General features: G+C 46.5%; 1 protein-coding gene across 5 annotated transcripts in view; it reads left to right on the plus strand.

The window, feature by feature from the left end:
* Positions 1 to 23,589, plus strand: part of LOC144799375 (ceramide synthase 2-like) — a 311,282-nt gene that overhangs the window by 178,851 nt on the left and 108,842 nt on the right. For all 5 annotated transcript variants that reach the window (XM_078670654.1, XM_078670655.1, XM_078670653.1 and 2 more), the window contains one exon: positions 3,757 to 3,874. In XM_078670654.1, the coding sequence (XP_078526780.1) occupies positions 3,757 to 3,874 (118 nt within the window). The remainder of the gene's footprint in view (positions 1 to 3,756; positions 3,875 to 23,589) is intronic.

A 23,589-nucleotide genomic window follows, 5' to 3' on the forward strand; every position in this document is an offset into this window, starting at 1 on the left:
GTGAGTGCGGAGTAGTGAGTGCGGAGTAGTGAGTGCGGAGTAGTGAGTGCGGAGTAGTGAGTGCAGAGTAGTGAGTGCAGAGTAGTGAGTGCAGAGTAGTGAGTGCAGAGTAGTGAGTGCAGAGTAGTGAGTGCAGAGTAGTGAGTGCAGAGTAGTGAGCTGCCTCAAGTGAAGTACTCTGGTACCCAAGGATGACTAGCAAACAATATTATTCACAACATTGCTTACTATTCAGCAACATTTGACAGTTTGCAACTCATCTTTATACAACAATTCAGAGTTTGATAACAAATTAATGTAACACATTGTAATGTACAATGCCAATAGCTCAAACTTTAAAGCTGGGAGACCTATTGCATTGTAAATGCTTGTTTAATGTTGCCTCAAGTTTTTTTTTTCCACCTGTTAGGGCTGGGGTGAACTGGTGAATTTATACATGTTTTACATAGCCTTTACATATTTTCAGTGCTGCTTACACGTCTACAGCTGCAAGCTTTTAACCTCTTATTCAAATCAAAACACTGTCAAGTCATTTGTTTGCAGCGTGTTTTTATAGTCTTTATTTTCACCATGGAACATGGAAAGAAGCGCCATATTTCATGGGATTCCATTTCGCAAACCAAATTTGTAGGCACCTGATAGGATGTGCCTTGCCATTTCTAAGCTATTTACCTGATCTTCCATCGACCAATCAGAAACGGTGTACAACCTTTACAACGCAACTTTTACCACGCAAACCATTACAACGCATTGCGCTGGGGGGCGCTCTGGGATAGGGAATATATTTAATTTACTATCCAACACCTTCCCTACTATCCACAGGGACTGGAGTTGGAATAGTAAATTAAATAAATCACTATCCAACACCCAAAAGCACTATGCGTTGTAATGGTATTCGTTGTAAATACCGCGTTGTAAAGGCATGCGATGTAAAAGTATGCGTTGTAACGTCATACATCCATCAGAAACACAGCAGCATCAAAACAAGAGGTCCCGGAACACTGTTGAGCAATCGGGGTGCTTTATTTAAACTAACCTCCCTCAGTATAGAATATTGTCTTTGGATGTGACGGATGGAGTCTTCCATTGGTTGGTTGCTACGCTGATCTCTAGCGGGTTTGGAGTAATGGACGTTCCATCCTCCATGTTGGATGGAGGACCCGCTGTGGGTGGTATTACATGCTGATTGGTATAACCAGTGGGACCTGGTTCTCACCCCAGCTACTTACCTTAGCTTCTGCACTGTTTAATCTTGGGAGACCTTGGACGAATATCTCTACATCTCAGGGCCTTGACTGCCTTATATTCTAAATTATAGGAAACTTTGAAACCATACGCGGTGACGAGGTCTACGCACGTAATGCGTGCCCTTACATTGCAGAGGAAATCCCTATACATTTAGGTCCACAAGGCCACCATTGTCAATCGATAAACTGGTCGCCCTCAGAGGAAGGTTAGTGTTGTCTTTCCTGGTGGGTCAGAAGGACTTGGGGTAGGGCGTGCTCACAGATTATATATTGCCTCAGACTCTGTTTTAATGTACCATATGAACAAATACCTAGGTTTGTGTCCCTGCAGCGCAGTGATTTAGAGACATCAGGCAGCTGACACTGGTGTACTCCGCTTAATGGATAGCCTGATCTAGCCAAGATCACAGGAGGTGGAAAATGAGGGGCTGAGATGGATACCTACAGACAAAAAGAAAGTCCTCTACCGAGAAGTCGAGTCTCTCCTCCCCCCAATGGCTGCAAGGGCTGGAACGTGTCCCAGTTGTGGGTCGGTTAGTGGGCAGACACCATGGCTGCCCTGGAGAGACGTGTTCCGCTTTGGTGAAGAGAGGTAAACACAGGTGGAGCCGTTTCCTGGCAGAGAACCACGGTCAGGCCCTCACTGCGTACATTCTTCTCTGTATCGCCAGTCATAGCAGTGCTGTTAGCAGGGTTTTAATTTTTTTTAACCTCACTAACTTAGATTGATTTATAAATGGTCCATGATGTACTAAAAAAAATATATCTAAAGAACCAGATACGAAGATGATGGATCCAAGAGCAGATGGCCAACTAGAATACGAAAAAACAAAGTGGGACAGATTAAAAACGTAAACACAAACACAAGTTAAAGACACCCTCTGGACACACTCACGACAGGGGCACAAAGAGGTGACACCAACAATGTGCAGTCCTTGCTGCTTACATTTGCAAATATCCATTAGGGGTGAGAGGCCATATACACATTTGAATTTTTCTTTCTACAGCAAAATAACAGCCATGTCGTGGGTGGTCGCGTCCCCTCTGGAGTACTTTGGCGGTTACCATTCTGAGACACAAATGACAACGCTAGACTGTTTGAAATCGGCACATTATTGACTATGTCAAGAGGCCAAGGATTGAATGGGTATACAGAGTGAACTCACTTCTGGTGGGTTGTGTGCGCAAGTTGTATCATTGTACACATTTGCCGTAAACTAAAACAATTTAAGTAAATGTACAACTACTAGAAAAGTGCTTAATAGTAAAACAGTTATACGTAATTAAACTAACGATTCATATTACTTACATTTTTTCAGTACTCAAATTCTTTAGCGTCTGTGATTACTGAAGGGGACAGCCAAGATTCTATGTCTCATTCGGCAATGCAAGTTTCCAGCAAATAGGAAATTACATCACACTTATTTTACAAGAGGGCAGAGCATAAATTATTGAACAAACCAGTAATAAGATTGAATATAATGTAAGAGAGTGCAATGTGCCCCGGTAACAACTGATTCCAATTTCTTTGCTACCTCTAACAACTATTCGCCAGATAATCTCATTCTGTGACCGGTCATGGTAGACGTCGTCAAGTCCTGTAAATGATGAATCTGTAGATCTCTACAAACTGGAAGCATCAGTTTCTTTCACTCTGCTCCAAAAGCAGTGCTAAATACAAGGAGATGAGACAATGTCAACAATCAGGTTTTACAAAGAAGAGACATGGCCTTATCAATATCATCCATATGTATCCTCCTCCATTTCATAGAAGCGGGCAATTGACAAAGTTTTCCCTCCACAGCCACTCTCTCATATGGGTTGCTTTTATATCTTTTAAATATAATTGTAGCTCACCTCTACACCCTGTAAACAACAAAAATGCGCCAGTTGACTTTTTTTGCCCATGTCTTATAATTCACATTTATAGTAAATATTTTAATCAGGAGTTTTATCATGTTCTTCCTAGGGGGCACTGGGCTATCACCTCTGTTTTTTGTGAATAAAATGGACAGACATCTCATAATTTTATGGAAAGTCACAAACCATGAAGATAAATTACTTGACTGAAGGTGGCATTCAATGTGGTGCCTCAGAGATCCTTTGGCCATGCTGGTGAGACAAAACCAGTAGTTTAGGATTGTTTGCAGCTACTTAAATAGGATGTTAATCAGTTCCAACTCAAGCCTTAGGGTATGTGTATCTTGGAAGGCCTAGCTGTCTTTTCCAAATATTCATTTAGATGACACAGTAATATTATTCTTGAAGAGTATTTCTCAGTTATAGAGCAACAGGTTAATTATTTTCGATACTGTTTGATAAGGCAATTCTATTATGATTCAGAGGCAAGACTTTCCATGTCTATTATTAATAAAGTCCCACCTACTGGCGTAAGCGATTCATTCTGTAAATGATTTTGTAGTTTGTTTCTTGAAAGGCCATCTAATACATTTGCAATAGACTTTTCAAGTGTGAGAAAGAAATCTCAATCTTCTCTGTTTTGTTTCAGGTACGTAGCACTACCTTTAAGCAGGCGGCTGGGTATAAGGGAAAAATCCAGAACGAAAGCAGAGCCCAACAAGGTTTTGGAGAACTTCTATTCCACGCAAAGCAAGTGCCCAACAGAGGTGCGTTTCTTCAGTTTCTCATCCTGTAACCCCTGTTCCCATGGAAACTTATAAAGTGCCCTGCATTATCTATACATTCACTAGGCATCCTGTTCTGGAGGGTTGCTTCATGGTTTTAGAAAGTTAGTAAGCGAACATTTGTTGTCTCATTTGTGATGAAGTTGTTCTCTTTTTGGTGATTTCAAGTTCTTGAATCCTGCGTTGCTCTGAGAAAATTTGGTGTAGATTCATCCAATACTTATTTCACCAATCGGTTGCTATTTTGGCTGTGGTAAAAAATCTTCAAAGGATCACACGTTTGGTGCCACCTGTGAATTGGCAAGACAGTTGTTATTTGGCAAAATTAAGAACATCCAAATGGTGACCAGAATCCAAGAGCAACGCGGTAGGACATAGTGATGAGTAGATACCAGACAGCAGATTCAAATAGATAAAAAACCACCAAACTAAATGGTAGAAACAAGTGTATGCTTGTATGTGTTAGGCCGGGCTGTAAATTCCGTTCCGCTCGCGGAATATTCAGAATCTGGGTAATTTCACGATCCGCGGAGAACGCGGAATTGCCAAAAATGTCACGATCAGCAGCTTTGCGATATTTTTTGCTTGTTCGCGCTTTCAAAATGCGTGTACGCAAGATCTTTCTCCCCGAGCACGCAAACCGCATTCGCAAACAGGAAAAAAGCATTGCGAACATGCGGAACAAGCAATTCTGCATGTTCGCTGAACTTTTGCGTGCTCGCAGAGATTTTTTACCATTTTGCGGAGCTTTGCGAAGCGCGACTACGCAAATTCCGCCCACCCCTAGTATGTGTACAGCAAATATGGCTCTAAAGCAACGAAGCACGGGTGGAGAGATGCACGCAAGGGGCGGTAGACCCTTGAAGCCACTGATGATTCTACTTAATTTACTGTTCCTCTCAGTTTTCAAGTGCAGTCATACCCCAAACAATTTCTGCATAATGTGAGCCCTTTAGACCTGTTTTGTCCCTAAAAAGTTAAATAGATGTTCACCTGGCAAAATGTGAATTGGGGAGATTGCAGGTGTGCTAAATTACTGCACAACTGTCATACCGTGATCAGGCACAACATTGTATTTGTGTCTAATTTCGGTATTCCTGTGACTCGCAGAATGAGTGAGAGAGGATGTGTGCATAAATATATTTAAGAGAATTTTTACCACAAGATACGTTCTTAAGCTATTAGCAAACTGCTCTTCTAAACTCCCTATGGCCAAATAACTCCCTTTGTGTTCTATAAACCTTTGTAGTTAGGCAGTGACAACAGTCATCCGTTTTCTCTACTTTTCCCCCCACTGCAAACCCTTCTGTTATAACCCAAGCTCTTTTGTTACATTTCCTATTAATCTAAGCGGCAGATACAATACATATTAACTTGGTTCGTGTTGTCAGTCTTATTTTAAATGATGTCCATTAATGTGCCTGTTGGAAATATACTTATTATGCCTGTCTCCCACAATGCCAAATTATCTGTTGTCTGCAGTAAGGTCACAATAGCCTACAAGTCTTCTCCACATAAAACCACATCTGAAATTATTGTTACGGGTTTGACGCACCATGGAAACCAATTGCGTCGGCATGCATCCTTTTCAGTCGGTCGGATGCTATATTGGGGTTCTGCTATTCCAAATATTGACGATACTTGCACCAAATACACTAGTGTAGAATCAACCATCAGATAGGCCTGCTGCAAGCCTTGGCTGGGAAGTGCATCTTTGTAGAGGACCAGCATTTATCTCCTGAGGTTTGTGCACCATAGCATGATGTGGACTTAATGTGTGGCCTGAGCACTGATCCTACTCCAGCATCTTCTCCCGACTGTAAACACTTTGGAAATTTGGAGAACATTAGCGATGACCAGGAGTCTTCTGTTCCCCTATTTTTGGTTTTTCGCAGTTGATTCTTTCCATCTCACTTTGTGTTCTCAAAACCCGGCTCAATGTCCCTACAGCCGTAACCGGGGCCAAGAAACTCTGTTTGAAGGTGATGATGGCTGATGTGGTGATGCTCAAAGCTTTCTCTAACAGGCTATTGCTGTACTTGACAAGCTTGGAACCATCAGGTGGTTTCTTTTTATTTTCACTGCTAGATTTCCTGTTATCGCTTATTACCACTAATCATTGGAGATTTGGGGTTTTGTGGCATCACTGTAGAGCCTCTGCTCCGCGATAAAGCCCATGAGAGTAGGGCCAGTCCTGGCCAGCCTTCAATAGCACCACAAGTAGGCGGGTACCATACTAAGCTCAGAAATACCAAATATTGTTACATTGCTGATGCTGGGTCAGCAATCTGCCACTTCATCTCCAATGCGGTCATTCTTGGAATCAGCAGTGTGTGGGGTGTGGAGAGAGGGCAACGGCATCAGATGTGTCTTAGTAAGTCCCACATTGTTTATCATATATTTTTTAGTAATATGAAATCTTGACAGAGTCAACGTTGGCAGCTTTCCTGAGTTCGTTCCAACATAACGGCTGCCATATATTGACTCTGTAGTATTAACTTCCAACAATTTGTCACCATAAATTAGGTTGGAGTAAAGAATAGTAAATCTATAGTTCCTGATCTATATATATACTTAGCAATATATACTTGACTATATGTTGATAGTCAATATTGTGGAGCCAATAAATCTGTAGGTCAATATTACTGAGTTTACTATCCTGACACCGAGCGAGTAGAGCCACCCTAGCTTATATGACTGTGTATATTGTTGAGTCTACACGCCATAATGCGGTTTACATGGCTAGGTAAATATCCTAGTCTTGTTTAGTTTGTAGAAATAGCTACCCTTTGCCAAGAGAACTGTGTAATTCAGCATCTTTACCAGAAATTAGCAAGTTTTTTTTCTCTCGGGGACAAAAACAAAATCCAAGAAACAAATGGATAATTGTGTGGAAGATACTTACAGAATAGTTCAGCAACTAGAAAAAGCCTCCACTGAAATCAGGGAAAACTACGCCATTCGTTTTCCAGTGTTTTCTCGCGATTATCCGGTTAAGTGGCTAGGAATTGGAATGGTTGAACTTTAGTGGTACATAATATGCATCACTAGGGTAGCAACCCATACGACATCCACTTGCGAGGGACAGTGTAGATTTGGTGAAAGAATTTTAATAGCCTTGGGCAAAATTACATTTTGCAGTTGAGGCACTCCCTTTTTTATGGCTAGGTCTTTTATACCCATTTGTTATCATGTGGTCTCATGCTTTCATTTGTGGTGATGCCTTTATTTATAATTTATTTATAAAGTTTTATATAGCGCGAACATGATTCCTCGTGGTCTCAATGTCACATGAACCCTAGTAGGGGTTCTTCTGCCGTAATATTACGCTACCTGCTATCATGTGCTATACCTTCTCCCCACCTCACCCTGTATGTATATTCACACCCATCCACTCTTAAACAGTGTGTTTCATTTTTAAATCCACAGCATTAAATGATTTATTGAAACCTAGATCCTATGGTATTTCCTCCTTTCAGAACCCTTCCCTCTACAAGTTGTGTGTTATTTATCCGATAATTTGTGCTGATACCATCATGCAATGCCTCAAAGATCAGGTTTATCCAGAAAAAGGACTCTGGATAAACTGATCTTCATACAGTCACCATCCTGAGGGATGCATTGTTTAATATATGGAATGCTAATAGCACACTAAGTATTTCCTCCGGGCAGGTTTGTAAATAATGTAATCTGTTATCTGCCACTCTGACATCCCAGAGTTTTAACTTTGTATTTCTCAAAGTTTGGAAAGCTTCAGTTCTTCCCAGTGACAACATGGATGTAAAATTGATGTCCATAATAAATCCTACTAAAACCACAAAGTCCTAACTCTCTTGTAATTCCTCAACATTGGGTTTCACAACCAATGTGCTCACTTAACTTTAGTGCCAAAAAGGCTGGAGTAAGGGTGCATAATGAATGTTAAACTGCAAGCATCCATCCATACATTGTCTGTGTGAAGGAAGGCACTTCGTCACCCGTAAAAATATTTTCCACAAATATTTTAGAAGGTAAACATGCTAAAATTAGTTTTTAGTTGAACTGCAGTCTAGTCGTCGTTCCAGGGTTTGAAAATCCACTAATTTCGGAATAGGCTTTTGAAATAATTTACTGGCCTTGTATGAGAACCGGCTAGAGAGACTGTATTTGAATTTGACAAAGTCTGTTATTGTTGGTTTATATTTAAATTACAGTTCATTCAACAGCCCAAAAATGTAACCCAAATGAATGAAATGGTATGAAAGAAACCAACTAAAAGATGGAAAAAATAATTTGCTGCCCCATGCAATATGCACTTATTTCACCCATCATAATATCTTAACGCACGTCTTGCAGGGTCCTTAAGGAAATAATTTAGCCTCATAGTCTGTGCTGGCAATTGGTATTCCAAGTTGTGAAGTAAACACCGTGTTTACTGGACTACTTCAATTTTTCACTAATACATTTCGAATGGACAAAAATATGCCAATGACAAATATGAAGAAATTTTGTGTGATAAATACATCGAAATGTTTCTGCTCAATTTAGTCTTCAAGGATGGAGTGAGAAGTATTTAACACACCTGAAACATAACATGGTATTGGCATTTACAGAGTGCTGTTCAAATGTAGTTCAAAATGGATTGTTTTTTAAATATTTTAAATTTAATTTGAACTTGTTTAGTTCTTATACGTTTTTTTAAAAGTTACTAAATCTTACTTTTTACATGTCGACCGATCAGGAGGAGGAGCATGGATAGAAACAAGATGTGGTGACTCATTTGCATATCGACTGTCACCTCTCTAGTCACAGAAGTACCTGCTTGCTGCCAGGTGTGTCAAAGGACAACAGTGAACACTTCATTCTCTCTTACATGAGGTTCCTCTGGAACTGAAGGCACAGGTCCGTGTGTCTGGGGAATGGTGAGGGTGGAGTTGGCCATTGATTGGCAACTTCTGGAGTACTATTGTACAAAATGTGTTACTCGCCTATCCACCTATTCATGATCGGTATTACATGCAGTACCGCTTACAGGGGTGGCTCTAGGCTCATGGCGGCCCTGGGCAGGGAGCGTAGGTAGGGGGCCCCTGAAGAGGGGGGCAGGGCGGAGCGCGGAGACCAGTGAAGAGGGGGGGGGGGGGGTCAGGGTGTTTGGAAGTGGAACAGAGCCGGAGGCTGCCAAATCCTTGACCGGGGCCGCCACACAAATATGTATCCATCCTCAGAGGATTATCATATTAGGGATATATATTGGTGTGGTGGCCCTGTGCAGGTGCACAGCTTGCACATGCCTAAGGCCGCCCCTGCCGCTTATGTCGAGCCAGACGTCCTGGGGAAGCCCTCGGCCTGCTTCTATCGAGTGACATTTCACACGGATTTGTACGTCTTTAAAATGTAACTACAGAAAGAAGCCAGGGGCGTAATGGAATCCTCCGCGGTTGGGGGCGGGGGTGCAGGGTTCCTTGTTTTGGAGGGGGCCCTCCTCACCCCCTAGGCAATGTCATTACATGCCTTGCAGAAAGCATGCAATACCATGGAATAAGTAGTAGTTAAAAGCTCAGAAAAGCCACTCTGCTTTACCAAATAGGCCCCTGCAGTGTTGGTAGGGCTCCAGTTCAGGGGGCCCCCATTGAGCGCATTCTGCATTGAGTCCCCCCCGTCATATTGCTTTACGCCACTGAAAAAGCTGTAACTTGACTGAAATATTTTCTGCAAATGTTTGTCTCTGCCTTTGCAAACAAATGACACAGCTGTAGAGTGAACCCCACCTCCCGGCCCTTTGCTACCGAATAAATCGAGAAAGATGTTTCTGGAGTGATTAGATTGCACGCCATTGTGTCAATTTTAACAGTCTCCCATGAGAAAGTTCAGGTAGGTACGCCCAGGATGAAAGGTTGACTTTAAGCCTCTCCTTCCCCGAGGGACCAAAGGTCACGCTGTCTTCGCACTCTGCCTCTCCACTCTAATCACGAGGACAGGCAGCCAGGCCGGATGTGCCTACTCTCGCGCTTTCGCAGAGCCTCCCACTCGCGCATGTGCAGAGCGACACGCTCATGTCCTCGTGGCCCTCAGGCCAATCACAGCACACCAATGGAGTAAAATATTTGCTAGCATTCGCGCCAAGAATTTTCAATTCTATTAAGGACACGGAGGCGAGGATTATGCTTCTCTATTCTTTACTGCAAAATCACAGCAGCCAATAAAAACACACAATTAGTTTACATTAACTACATTGCCCATGATGCTTTCTCATAAACCACGCCTCCACAGCCCATAGGAGCCGTCTGCACAGTCCCATAATCCTCTTCCTTTGCAGGGAACAAAAGTCCAAGAATAACGTGAACAGTTCCATTATATCCTCCAACATGGAAGAAACCAGGAATCCTTAAACCATAAACTCTTGGGGGCATCCATCTTCTAGTCAGACTTCTTCTCTGATCCTGAAACAAAGGGAAATGAACAAACCGTAACCACTGTATAACCACACATGTCATAACATTATTCATGGGCGGGTAAGCTTTAGTACAATCTGAAAAATGGGATAATCCTCGCCTCTGTGTCCTTAATGGAATTGAAAATTCTTGGCACGAATGCTAGCAAATTTTTGATTCTATTACAGGACCGGAGGCTTCAGATTATGCTAGTTTAACGCTTGCCAAAAACCACTGATGTAATATCTCCCACCGGCTTGTACTAAAACGTTTGGAATGTTGATTCTGAGGACCAATGAGCACAACGCATGATATCATGAATGTTTGAACCCAACATGTATGACTTGGAGGCCATAGCGCCCCTGATCGAATGCGCTCCAAATCTTTGGAGGTCAATACCTGCCTCCTGCATGATAAATCGAAGCCATCTTTAAATCGTGCTGCAACCACTGGTTTAAATGGTTTCTGCAAAGCAATTAGAAGCTGAGAACAACCCTGAGGTCTCAATGTACTCGTACATTCATCATAAGCTTTTAAACATTGCACCACACATAGCTTATCATTGTCAGGAAAAGCATTGTATTCAAAATGTGTGAAAGAGTCTTAGTGCGTCCAGTAATAGTAAAAGAAACTCCCTCCGGAGTAAATACTCTACCTGTAATATCGAGGGCTCTTACATCCGCGGATCGTCTACATGCCGAAAGGCATAACAGCATAGCCAATTTGGCTTATAACTGCTTCCTAGAAAGGAGATTGTTGTTAGGCTAACGATTAAATAAAGAAATGACTAAGGATACATCCCACAACGCCGTATACTTGGGTTTAGGCGGGTTTGCGACTCGTATGCCTTTAAGCAGCCTGCAAACTACCGGATGCATGCCAACCGGTTTCCCGTCAACCAGATAATGACCCGCTGAAATGGCCAATCTGAAATTATTGACCGAGCGATAAGCAAGTCCCTCCGAAGCCTTATCCGAGAGACAATTCAACACTTGGGGTAGCTCTGCCCTCAGGGGATCAAATGCCATTCCAGGCACCAATCCACCCAGTTTTTCCAGGCCGAGGAGTAACGTTTCCGAGTTGAGGGGGCCCAAGCCTGCTCGATGAATTCAGAAGCCTTGTCTGAAACTCCTGGCATGTGCCACTGTTGCCAGAAAGCCTCTATGCCATCAGCTTGAGGCGTCCGTCCAGAATCATTGGATGTTGTTCCTTGAGAGGTCCCGGGAGCAACTCTGTCAAAGAGGGAAGCATCCTGGGAAGGTCGCAACTCCACTCTAGCAACATTGGGAACCAAGGATGAGACGTCCACCATGGCATCACTAGGACTATCTCTGCCCGTTATCTGACTACCTGTGACATCACCCTGGAAATCAGGAGGAATGGGGGAAACGCATACTGAAGGGCGCCCGACCAATTCTAAATAAACGCATCAATCGCCAGTTCCATCGGATCTGGCCTCCAGCTGAAGAACTGTGGAATTTGACAAGTGAGCCTGGAGGCGAACAGGTCCGTCTGAAAAGGGCCCCAAATGTTCTGAAGCCACGGAAAGACTTTGGGGAGCAACTTCCAGTCGCTGTAATCCCTGAGATGTCTCGAATTCCAGTCCGCCACTTGATTGGACTGGCCCGGGATGTATTCCGCGATCACCGATATCTGGTGATTGAGGCAATAATGCCAAAAGTCCTTGGCTATCTCGTCAAAAAGGGACGACCTCGTGCCTCCCAACTTGTTGATGTACCTCACCACCGACACATTGTCCATGCAGAGTAGGATACAGCATGATGTCTGCTTCAGGGATAGTATCCGAATTGCGAATGAACCCGCAAGGAGTTCTAGGCAATTGATGTGTAGTGACAGCTCGTGAGGGGACCATCTTCCGCCTGTGGAGAGGTCTCCGCAACGCGCTCCCCAGCCTCAACGGGCTGGCATCGGACTCGATAACTCTGGCTGAGATCCAAAAATCACCCTGCCGTTCCACGCATCCAAGTGGCCCAGCCACCATTGAAGCTCAGTCCTCACTTCCTGAGGAAACGGAACAGAGTCCGTGTAGGACAAGCCCTTCTGAAGATGTTGGATCTTCAACCATTGTAGGGCCCTGTAATGAAGAGGGCCTGGAAGTATGGCCCGAATCGAGGATGCCAATATACCCACTAACCTGGCAATGGCTCTGAGCGAGACCATCTGTTTGCTGAGTAACGCCAGTATCTCCTTCTTGAGATCCTTCAGCTTTGTTTTGGGCAGACATAACTGCACTGCCTGAGAATCTGTCATGACGCTGAGGAAGTCTATTGTCTGCATCGGGGAAAGAACTGATTTGGGGTGATTGATCACAAACCCCAAGCTCTGCAGCAACGCCGTCGTGAGCTGCAGGTGTCGTAGAAGAGTATCTATATTCTGAGCCATAAACAAAATGTCGTCCAGATAAATGATTAACTGCACACCTCATTCCTGTAGGTGTGCTACAACCGGCTTCATCACCTTGGTGAAGCACCAGGGAGCGGATGAGAACCCGAAAGGAAGGGCCAAATATTCGTACCACTGATCCTTCCACCGGAATTGTAGGAAGCGCCGGTGAGGAGGAAAGACAGGTATGGAGAGATGGGCGTCTTTGAGGTCTAACCTGACTAGTCAATCTCCTTCCTGCAACAGGTCTGCTAATAGATGGATCCATCATCTTGAAGTGGTTGTAAGTAAGAAACTGGTTGAAGTCCCTCAGATTCAGAACAAGCCTGTTTCCACCTCCCTTTTTCTGCACTAGAAAAATGCTGCTGCAAAAACAGTGAGGTCCCTCGTTGCCTGGAGCTATCGCGTGTTTTTGCAGCAAGTCTGTGATTTCTTGTAGGGATAAATTGAGTTGTCCGGGAAGTGCGTGTTGAAATGGTTGGGAATAAAACTCTAAGTGAAACCCCGTGATTGACTGTAACACCCAAACGTCCTGAGTCAGTTTCTGCCAGTTGTGAAGAAAATGCTGTGTACGACCCCCCCAAAGGTAGAAGAGAGTGGTCCGCTACACTCACCTGAAGACTGCTGGGCTTGGAAGCCCGCTCTGTTGCCACAGCTCTGGAACCGTTGTTTATTGAACCTGCGACGAGAGGGGTAGAAGGTGCCTCCACGCGTCAAATCCCAGTCTCCCCTGCCGCGATCAAAGTCGCCTCTTTGGGAACCTTGATTGAAGTTACGGCCTGACGAACAGCCATGCGGCGTATGCGGGCAATGAGGGAAGCCCAGACGCCAGCGCAAGGAGGGCCACAATGGGGGCAAAAACCGCAGAGAAAATAATCTGGCTCTAGTGATTATCGGAGACGTTGCTACCGCCAAGTCAGTGACCGCTCTCTCTCATAGGCGACTGTAAGCGGAGTCGCGTGCCGGCAATGAGACGGAGCACTCAACAGATGTACGTGGGAAATCTCCCGCCCCGAAAGGCAGCAAACAGCTTAGCAGACAATCGCGCATAAGCCCACAGCATATATACGGATAAATGTAATCTACAACATACAGTCAATGTAATATACCTCATACAGTCAAATTGAATATATGTAATCACAATCGATAAAGCCACAATAGCATATACAATATAACTGGAAGGTGCACTTAACTCTTGCTGTGAACAGCAAAGAAAGAGCATTATGGGACTGTGCAGACAGCTCTTATGGGCTGTTGAGGCGTGGTTTATGGGAAAGCATCATGGGCAATGTAGTTAATGGAAACTAATTGTGTGTTTTTATTGGCTACTCTGATTTTGCAGTAAAGAATAGAGAAGCATAATCTGAAGCCTCCGGTCCTGTAATAGAATTTGCCCAAACAAAGACTACGCAGGAGTTATTGCGCGGTTCTGTGATGCCACCCCCTGGCACCACCCCTCTCCCATGCCCTCCAAGCTCCAGGCCAGGCATTTTAAAGCAGGCGACCGAGGAAGGCTGCACGTGCTCCACCTCAGCCGCGCCAAGGTGCATTTACAGTCAGGCGCCACGAAAACGAGACTCCTACACTGCAGAGGGCCCGCGGTGCCAGGCCTACCTTGGCAGGCGGCGGCAGGGCTCTCCGAGGTGGCTCTCGCCAAGGACTCATCTGGAGCTGTAGCCTCCATACTCCTGCCAAGGATATTGGCGTCAACATTTATTGCACTTAGCGAGACAGAGTCGTCATTATCAAGTGTGCACTTATAAAATGCATTTTCGGAGCAAATGGTTAGTCTGGGCAGACATGGCCTAAAAAATATTGATTGGATATCGCGTTCAGTATCCTGCGCCAGGAAGGACACTCGGTAGCCAGAATACAAATAATATGGGTAATGTATTCAAGATAGTGCTTTATATAAAACGTGCTGTGTCTAAGCACTGTAAATAAGAGGTTTTACCCAATTTAATGATGCTTGATTGTTCTGCCCTCCCTCGGGAGGATGGAAGACTGAGTTTCTCTTGCCGGGATCGGAGTGTGTTATCTGCAGATTACAACAGACGTAACTTGGATATATATGGTATTTAAAGAGCATGAACCTAACAGGAACGGAGAGAAGCAGATGCTGGTGGCGAGCGTTTAAATCACTAAGGCATCATCTCTGCTACTTTCAACTTTTAATAATTGTTCAAAACGTTATTTTCTTGATTTTATGCCCTTTATGGCAACATTAAAAGGGCATTGTGCAAAGGGCCAAACCTTCTAAATCATTTAAAAATGTATGTAGTTCCTGCTCGGGTTGCCACCCTTCTTCGCTGTCTCACACCTTTCCTCCTACATTGGGTGCACTTGTTTAGAAATGGGCAGTATTTAATAAATGAAATGAGATGGTGCGTGGCTACTGCTTTTGACGCCACTTATGCCCTTTGGTATCCTTTTACTTGTTCAACAGCATCTCTGTCTGGTGTGTGCTGCTTTTTAGGGCTCGCCTGCTGATGCGCTTGCGCATAGCTGGCGAAGCTCTATAGTGGCTTATCCAGAGTTTAACCGCTGGCGATTCCATGCAGTGCATGTGCGCTTTTTAGGTCATTGCGCAAGCGCAAGCCCTAAAAAGCGCGTGCACAATGCCACCAGCCGCCTGCCTGCCTGCCTCGCATTACCACATCAAAGGCAGCCCAGCTTCCCTCCCACAAGCTTCTCAGCGTGCGCTCTGCATTTCTCCTCCCAGCGCATTTCTCATCCCCTAATTATTCACGGCTGGCCGGCCGTACTTTCAGTTTCACGGCCGTGTCTCCTTTTATGCTCCCTGATGCTTGTTTTAAACTGTTTTGCTCGTGGTGCTCGTGTTTCCAGTCTCTGCTAAAGAAAAATACCCGCATTTCTTCTTTCAGCTTCCACCTACCACTTCTCCGTGTTGCTGCCCGCCGTTGCTTCTCTGCTGCTTGCACTGTGATTTAGGATTTCTTTAATTTATTTTACATGTTTTCCTCGAGTCGCTTCCTTTCTGCTCTCACCCAGCACTTCTTTACCTTGCTGCCCCACCCCACACCCCTCCCTACCGTCTCCGCTTGTTTAAAGAATAGGCTCCTTTCAGCATTTTATTTATTTAAAATGTTTTGCTTGTATGTTTGATACCTAAATATTGTGTTTCACAAACCATTGTCACCACATCTTGCCGGTAACATATTCCTTTATTTCACCTACCACTTCTCCGTGTTGCTGCCCGCCGTCACTTCTCTGCTGCTCACACATTGATTTAGGATTTCTTTTCATTAATTTAAAATGTTTTGCTCCAGATGCTTCCTCTATGCTCTCACCCAGCACTTCTGTGTCTTGCTGCCCTGCCCCACACTCCTCCCCACCGTCTCTGCTTGTTTAAAGAGTAGGCTCTTTCCCGCGTTTTATTTATTTAAACAGTTTTGCTCGTATGTTTGATACCCAAGTATTGTCTTTCCCAATCCATTTTCACCACATCTTGCCGGGAACGTATGCATTCATTTTATCTGCCTGAGGTAATGAGACATAAATTATGCATATGTTTAATTCACATATTTGATATACATTTTACTGTGTAATTTCATTGTTTGGTTAGCAGTAGCTCTTAAAGAAAGCAACTCCACAAACGTATGCCCTCTATTTTATGCACAACCCGGGTGAAGTGCAGGAGATGCAGGGCAAATTCCTATGCACTGCTTGAATATGTGCCTTTTTCATGCTATTTTCTGTAGTTTTTATTACACTTTCAACTGCTGCCACCCAGAACATTCCTAAAAATACACAGCTCTTAAACCATCCTCAGAGCACTCACTTCGCTCCATTTCATTCCTCATGATCAATATCTGTAATTTTTATGTAAGAAATAGTGGTGCTGACATTTTTTGTTTTTACAAATGCTGTATGTGAAATTGGTGTTTTCATGGAATTTTCCTAACCTTTTGAATGGACCTTTCCACCGATGCACCCACCACACAGCTCCACCAATGCAGCCACCACACAGCTCCACCGATGCAGCCACCACACAGCTCCACCGATGCAGCCACCACACAGCTCCACCAACGCACCCACCACACAGCTCCATCGACACAGCTCCACTGATGCACCCACCACCCAGCTCAACTGATGCAACCACCACACAGCTCCACCGACACAGCTCCACCGATGCACCCACCACCCAGCTCCACTGATGCACCCACCACAGAGCTCCACCGATGCACCCACCACAGAGCTCCACCTATGCCCCCACCACAGAGCTCCACCGATGCCCCCATCACAGAGCTCCACCGATGCACCCACCACAGAGCTCCACAGATGCCCCACCACACAGCTCCACCGATGCACCCACCACACAGCTCCACCGATGCACCCACCACACAGCTCCACCGAGGCGCCCACCACAGAGCTCCACCTATGCCCCCACCACAGAGCTCCACCGATGCACCCACCACAGAGCTCCACAGATGCCCCACCACACAGCTCCACCGATGCACCCACCACACAGCTCCACCGATGCACCCACCACACAGCTCCACCGATGCACCCACCACACAGCTCCACCGATGCACCCACCACACAGCTCCACCGAGGCACCCACCACACAGCTCCACCGATGCACCCACCACACAGATCCACCGACACAGCTCCACCGATGCACCCACCACCCAGCTCCACTGATGCAACCACCACACAGCTCCACCGACACAGCTCCACCGATGCACCCACCACACAGCTCCACCGATGCACCCACCACAGAGCTCCGCCGATGCACCCACCACAGAGCTCCGCCGATGCCCCCACCACAGAGCTCCACCGATGCCCCCATCACAGAGCTCCACCGATGCACCCACCACACAGCTCCACCGAGGCACCCACCACACAGCTCCACCAAGGCACCTACCACACAGCTCCACCGATGCACCCACCACACAGCTCCACCGATGCACCCACCACACAGCTCCACCGATGCACCCACCACACAGCTCAACAGATGCACCCACCACACAGCTCAACAGATGCACCCACCACACAGCTCCACCGAGGCACCCACCACACAGCTCCACCAAAGCACCCACCACACAGCTCCACCAAAGCACCCACCACACAGCTCCACCGAAGCGCCCACCACACAGCTCCACCGATGCACCCACCATGCAGCTTTACCGATGCACCCACCACACAGCTCCGCCGAGACACCCACCACAGAGCTCCACCTATGCCCCACCACAGAGCTCCACCGATGCACCCACCACAGAGCTCCACCGATGCCACCACCACACAGCTCCACCGATGCACCCACCACACAGCTCCACCGAGTTACCCACCACAGAGCTCCACCAAGGCACCTACCACACAGCTCCACCGATGCACCCACCACACAGCTCCACCGATGCACCCACCACACAGCTCCACCGATGCACCCAACACGCAGCTCCACAGAGGCACCCACCACACAGCTCCACAGATGCACCCACCACACAGCTCCACAGATGCACCCACCACACAGCTCCACAGATGCACCCACCACACAGCTCCACCGAAGCACCCACCACACAGCTCCACCGAAGCACCCACCACACAGCTCCACCGAAGCACCCACCACACAGTTTACCGATGCACCCACCACACAGCTCCGCGGAGGCACCCACCACACAGCTCTACCGATGCACCCACCACACAGCTCCACCGATGCACCCACCACACAGCTCTACCGATGCACCCACCACACAGCTCTACCGATGCACCCACCACACAGCTCCACCGATGCACCCAGCACACAGCTCCGCCGAGGCACCCACCACACAGCTCCGCCGAGGCACCCACCACACAGCTCCGCCGAGGCACCCACCACACAGCTCCGCCGAGGCACCCACCACACAGCTCCGCCGAGGCACCCACCACACAGCTCAACCGATGCACCCACCACACAGCTCCACCGATGCACCAACTAAGCTCCACCGATGCACCCACCACACAGCTCCACCGATGCACCCACTAAGCTCCACCGATGCACCCACCACACAGCTCCACCGATGCACCCACCACACAGCTCGACTGATGCACCCACCACCCAGCTCCACCAAAGCACCCACCACACAGCTCCACCTACACAGCTCCACCGATGCACCCACCACCCAGCTCCACCGATGCACCCACCACACAGCTCCAGAGACACAGTTCCACCGATGCACCCACCACACAGCTCCACCAATGCTCCAACTAAGCTCCACCAATGCACCCACCACACAGCTCCACCGATGCACCCACCACGCAGCTTTACCGATGCACTCACCACACAGCTCCGGCGAGGCACGCACCACACAGCTCTACCGATGCACCCACCACACCGCTCCGCCGATGCACCCACCACACAGCTCCGCAGAGGCACCCACCACACAGCTCAACCGATGCACCCACCACACAGCTCTACCGATGCACCCACCACACAGCTGCACTGATGCACCAACTAAGCTCCACCGATGCACCCACCACACAGCTCCACCAATGCACCCACTAAGCTCCACCGATGCACCCACCACACAGCTCCACCGATGCACCCACCACACAGCTCCACCGATGCACCCACCACACAGCTCCACTGATGCACCCACAACACAGCTCCACCGAGGCACCTACCACACAGCTCCACCGAGGCACCCACCACACAGCTCCACTGATGCACCCACCACATAGCTCCACCGATGCAGCCACCACACAGCGCCACCGACACAGCTCCACCGATGCACCCACCACACAGCTCCACCGATGCACCCACCACGCAGCCACCACACAGCTCCACCGACACAGCTCCACCGATGCACCCACCACCCAGCTCCACCGATGCACCCACCACACAGCTCCACCGACACAGCTCCACTGATGCACCCATCACACAGCTCCACCGATGCACCCACCACACAGCTCCACCGATGCACCCACCACACAGCTGTACCAAGGCACCCACCACACAGCTCCACCGATGCACCCACCACACAGCTCCACCGAGGCACTCACCACACAGCTCCACAGATGCACCCACCACCAATGCACCCACTAAGCTCCACCGATGCACACACCACTCAGCGCAACCACAGCATCACTCAGCGCAACCACAGCATCACTCAGCGCAACCACAGCATCACTCAGCACCACCACAGCATCACTCAGCGCAACCACAGCATCACTCAGCGCAACCACAGCATCACTGGTTCAAATATGTTCTTTCAATGTTTCAAGCTGTTTTCAAGCTTTTACGCTTTATTACAAATCACAAAAAGATGTTAATATTTCACTTATGTTCTTGGATTTTCGTCACAATAAAAAACACTGAACATAATCTTCACAAAAGTTATTTACAAAAGTTTAAGCTATTACCATTACAAATTAAATAAATTATTTGAGTATTAATTATTTAAAAAAATTAAAAGCCATTGTTATTTGTAATATCAATACATCTAAGTCACGTAAATACAAAACATGTTGCATTACAAATGCTAAAGGTGTCACATTTGCAAAAGTTATACTTATTGGCATTGTAAATGACAAAGCTATTAATTTAGCTATTTTAAAAAATAACACATAAATAAAAAAAATTTAATTTATAAGACCAATAGCTAAAACTTTCCTAATGCAAGCCCTATTGCATTTCCAAGGCTTGTTGGCTTACTGGGCGTTCTCTGTCTTAGCCCCCTTTTCTTTCTTTTGGTGTATGGGGGCACAGGATCTCAGTCACCCTGTAAGCTTTGCACCTCTCGACTACCCTCTCCCATCACACCGTCAGGTGCTGCGTCCCATAAAACAATAGCCACACCGCGATGGTCATCACACACAACCCGGTATTTGTAAAGCGCAAACTAATCACCCGTAAGGGTCTCAAGGCGCAGGGGCTGTCGGGGAGATTAAGTGAGCTATTGCCCAGAGTCACATGAGGCTGAGCTGATCTGCCGCCGGTGCTGGGGATCGAACCGTGAACCCTGTGCTCCGGAGTCAGCTGCCCTGGCCGCTGCGCCCCAACTCTTCACCTACAACATGATAATAATTCCCATATAGGCTCTAAACAAAACCAACACCCTCCTAACCGCACACCCTACACGGTTTAGCTTGGTATTCATGCTGGTAAGCGCTTTAGTGCATCACATAGGAGTAGTAAGCACTATACAAATGCTACAATACAAAGCAATAGAACACTCCCCAACAAAAGGGTTCCAGAATGTCCCTTTGAGGACGTCAAATATATTGCAACACCTGTTATAACGTCATTAACAGGATGGTAGTTTAACCTTTGCTTAGAGGCAGAAATGTGTCAAAGGGCAGATGTTAGAACAAGTCTTTCAATTCTGGAGTTTACCTGGATAATGCATCGTGCCAGCGTTCCCTCCTACCATTTTTAGTTGTTAATTGCATTTCACTTTGCTACCAGCAATTAAAATACAGAAATTTATTTATTTATTTAGAAAGTTTTATATAGCGCGAACAAGATCTTTGCAGATAACAGAGCGCTTTACACAGGCAAGTGCCAGGGTAGGGAAACGAGGGAGCATAGTAGGAAGGTAGGTCATCACGTTAGTGTAAATAGTACAACTATTACAGATAGTACAGATATGAGGTAGCATGGCATAGTGGGAAGGTAGGTCATCAGATCAATGTAAATAGTACAAATATCACAAATAATACAGATATGAGGGAGCATGAACAATTAGGTAGCTCAATAAAACAAGTAAAACACATGTGCCTAGGAATAGGACCGGTAATACTGATCGACGCAGAGTAAATCAAACGCAGTAGTTCAAGTGTATTTAGCCATGAGGATACTTTTGACTTCTTTCTTAAAAAGAAGAGTGGAGGAGATGAGTCTGGTTTCAGGAGGGAGTGAGTTCCAGATCCTGGGCGCCATTCCTGAGAAGGAGCGTTTGTAAGTTTTTTCCTTCCGGAATCTTCGAAGCTTCAGCAGAAGATTGTTTGTACTTCTGGTGGTTCTGGACCCGCCGGAAATTGTCAACTTCTGCGTGAGGTAGCCGGGTGATTTCAGGTGTATAGCCTTGTGCGTCATGCAGGCAATTTTCAGCTGTATTCTGGCTTCAAGAGGCAACCAGTTCAGGGCTTTAAAGTCAGGGGAGATATGCGAATGTTTTTTAGATCCAGTGATGAGTCTAGCTGCCGCGTTTAGTGAAGCTCTGAGGGGTGCAGTTGTAGTTAGCGGGAGGCCGCAGAGGGCCACGCTGCCGTAGTCTATGCGAGGGATGACTAGTGCTTGTACTGCAGTTTGGAAGTCTTTGGCTGGGAGGAAGGGTTTAAGTTTCCTCAAGGTATTTATTTGGAAGTTCGCCCCCTTAGTTGCCTTGCTGATATGCTGCTGCATGTTGAGGTTGGTGTCAAGTGTTATGCCTAAGGATTTTGCTGAATCCATGATGGTCGGTTGGACATTGAGTGCTGTTAGGTGCTTAAGCCATGTTTGTGTGGTGGATATTTTCGTGGGAGGTGAGATCAGGAGGAACTCAGTTTTCATAGCATTGAGTTTGAGGTGGTTACCGGCCAGCCAAGATTGGGTGCTTCTGATCGTGGAGTTCAGACGCATGATGTCTTTGGGGGATTGTAACTTGAGATATAGTTGAGTGTCATCGGCGTACATGTGAAAGTGTACATTGGATGCTTGTAGCAGGGTGGTCAGTGGTTCCATAACTAAGTTGAATAAAGTGGGGGATAGGCATGAACCTTGGGGGACACCTAACGTAACAGGTACTGAAGAGGACATCAAGTTTTTGCTCTTGAATTTTTGAGACCGGTTGTGTAGAAAGGAAGTGAACCACTGAAGAACAGTCCCAGAGAGACCCATTCTTGTTTTTAAGAGTTCGAGTAAGTTCTCATGTTTCACCGTGTCGAATGCTGAAGAGAGGTCAAGAAGGATGAGGAGGCAGGTATCATTTTGATCTAAAATTTGGAGGGCGTCGTCAATTATGTGAGTCATAGCGGTTTCAGTGCTGTGCCCTGCTCAGAAGCCTGATTGATGAGGGTTGAGGAGATCAGACTGTTCTATGTGCTTTGTCAGTTGTAGTTGGACGCATTTTTCCAACAGTTTGGCGAGAGTGGGAATGTTGGTAATCGGACGGTAGTTGTTTAGATCAGTGGGGTCGGCTGTTGGTTTCTTCAGTAAAGGTGTCACTTGTCCAACTTTGAGGGAGTCAGGGATGGTTCCTTGTTGAAGTGAGCTATAGATAATTTTAGTCCAGAGTGGGAGGAGCAAAGGGGTGAAGTCTTTTACAGCGTTAGCAGGAAGAGGGTCAGTGAGGTGGTTGGATGGTTTCAGGGTGCTGAGTACTCTGTCAATTTCTTCTTCAGAGTAGGTGTCAAAGGATGACCATGTCGCATTGTTTTTTAGTTCATTGGGTGTTATGCAGTGGGGCTTTGAGTAATGGCGTGCGTCAATGAGGAGATCACTCCTTATGTTGTCCTTTTTTTGTTAAAGAAAGCAGAGAAATCTGCACAGGAAGGAGCAGTGCCCATAATGTCAGCAGCTGGGGGTTGTTCCTTAGATTGTGATCGGATTAGCTCGAACAGTTTACTGGGACGGTTTTTTGCTTGGTCGAGCTGGAGTCTGAAGAATTCTGATTTTGAGCGTTTTATTTTCCTGAAGTAGGCGTTTCTCTTTTTCTTCAGAATTTTTAGGTGCAGTGCCGAGGGAACAGATCTCCAGGTGCGCTCTGCCATTCGCATAGCCCGCCTGTCTTCATTGAGACTCCCGTTGTACCAGGGGTTGGAGATCTTGGTGGAGACTCTTTTCAGTTGCATCGGTGCAGCCTCGTTGATTATTGAGGCCATGGTGTTGAGATAGTGGTCCGTTAAGTACTGAACGTCAGTAACGTCGGTAGGGGGGAGTAGGAGATTGCAGCTGTTAGGGGG

The sequence above is a fragment of the Lissotriton helveticus genome, chromosome 12 (genome assembly GCF_964261635.1).
Source record: "Lissotriton helveticus chromosome 12, aLisHel1.1, whole genome shotgun sequence".
Classification (NCBI taxonomy): Eukaryota; Metazoa; Chordata; class Amphibia; order Caudata; family Salamandridae; genus Lissotriton; species Lissotriton helveticus.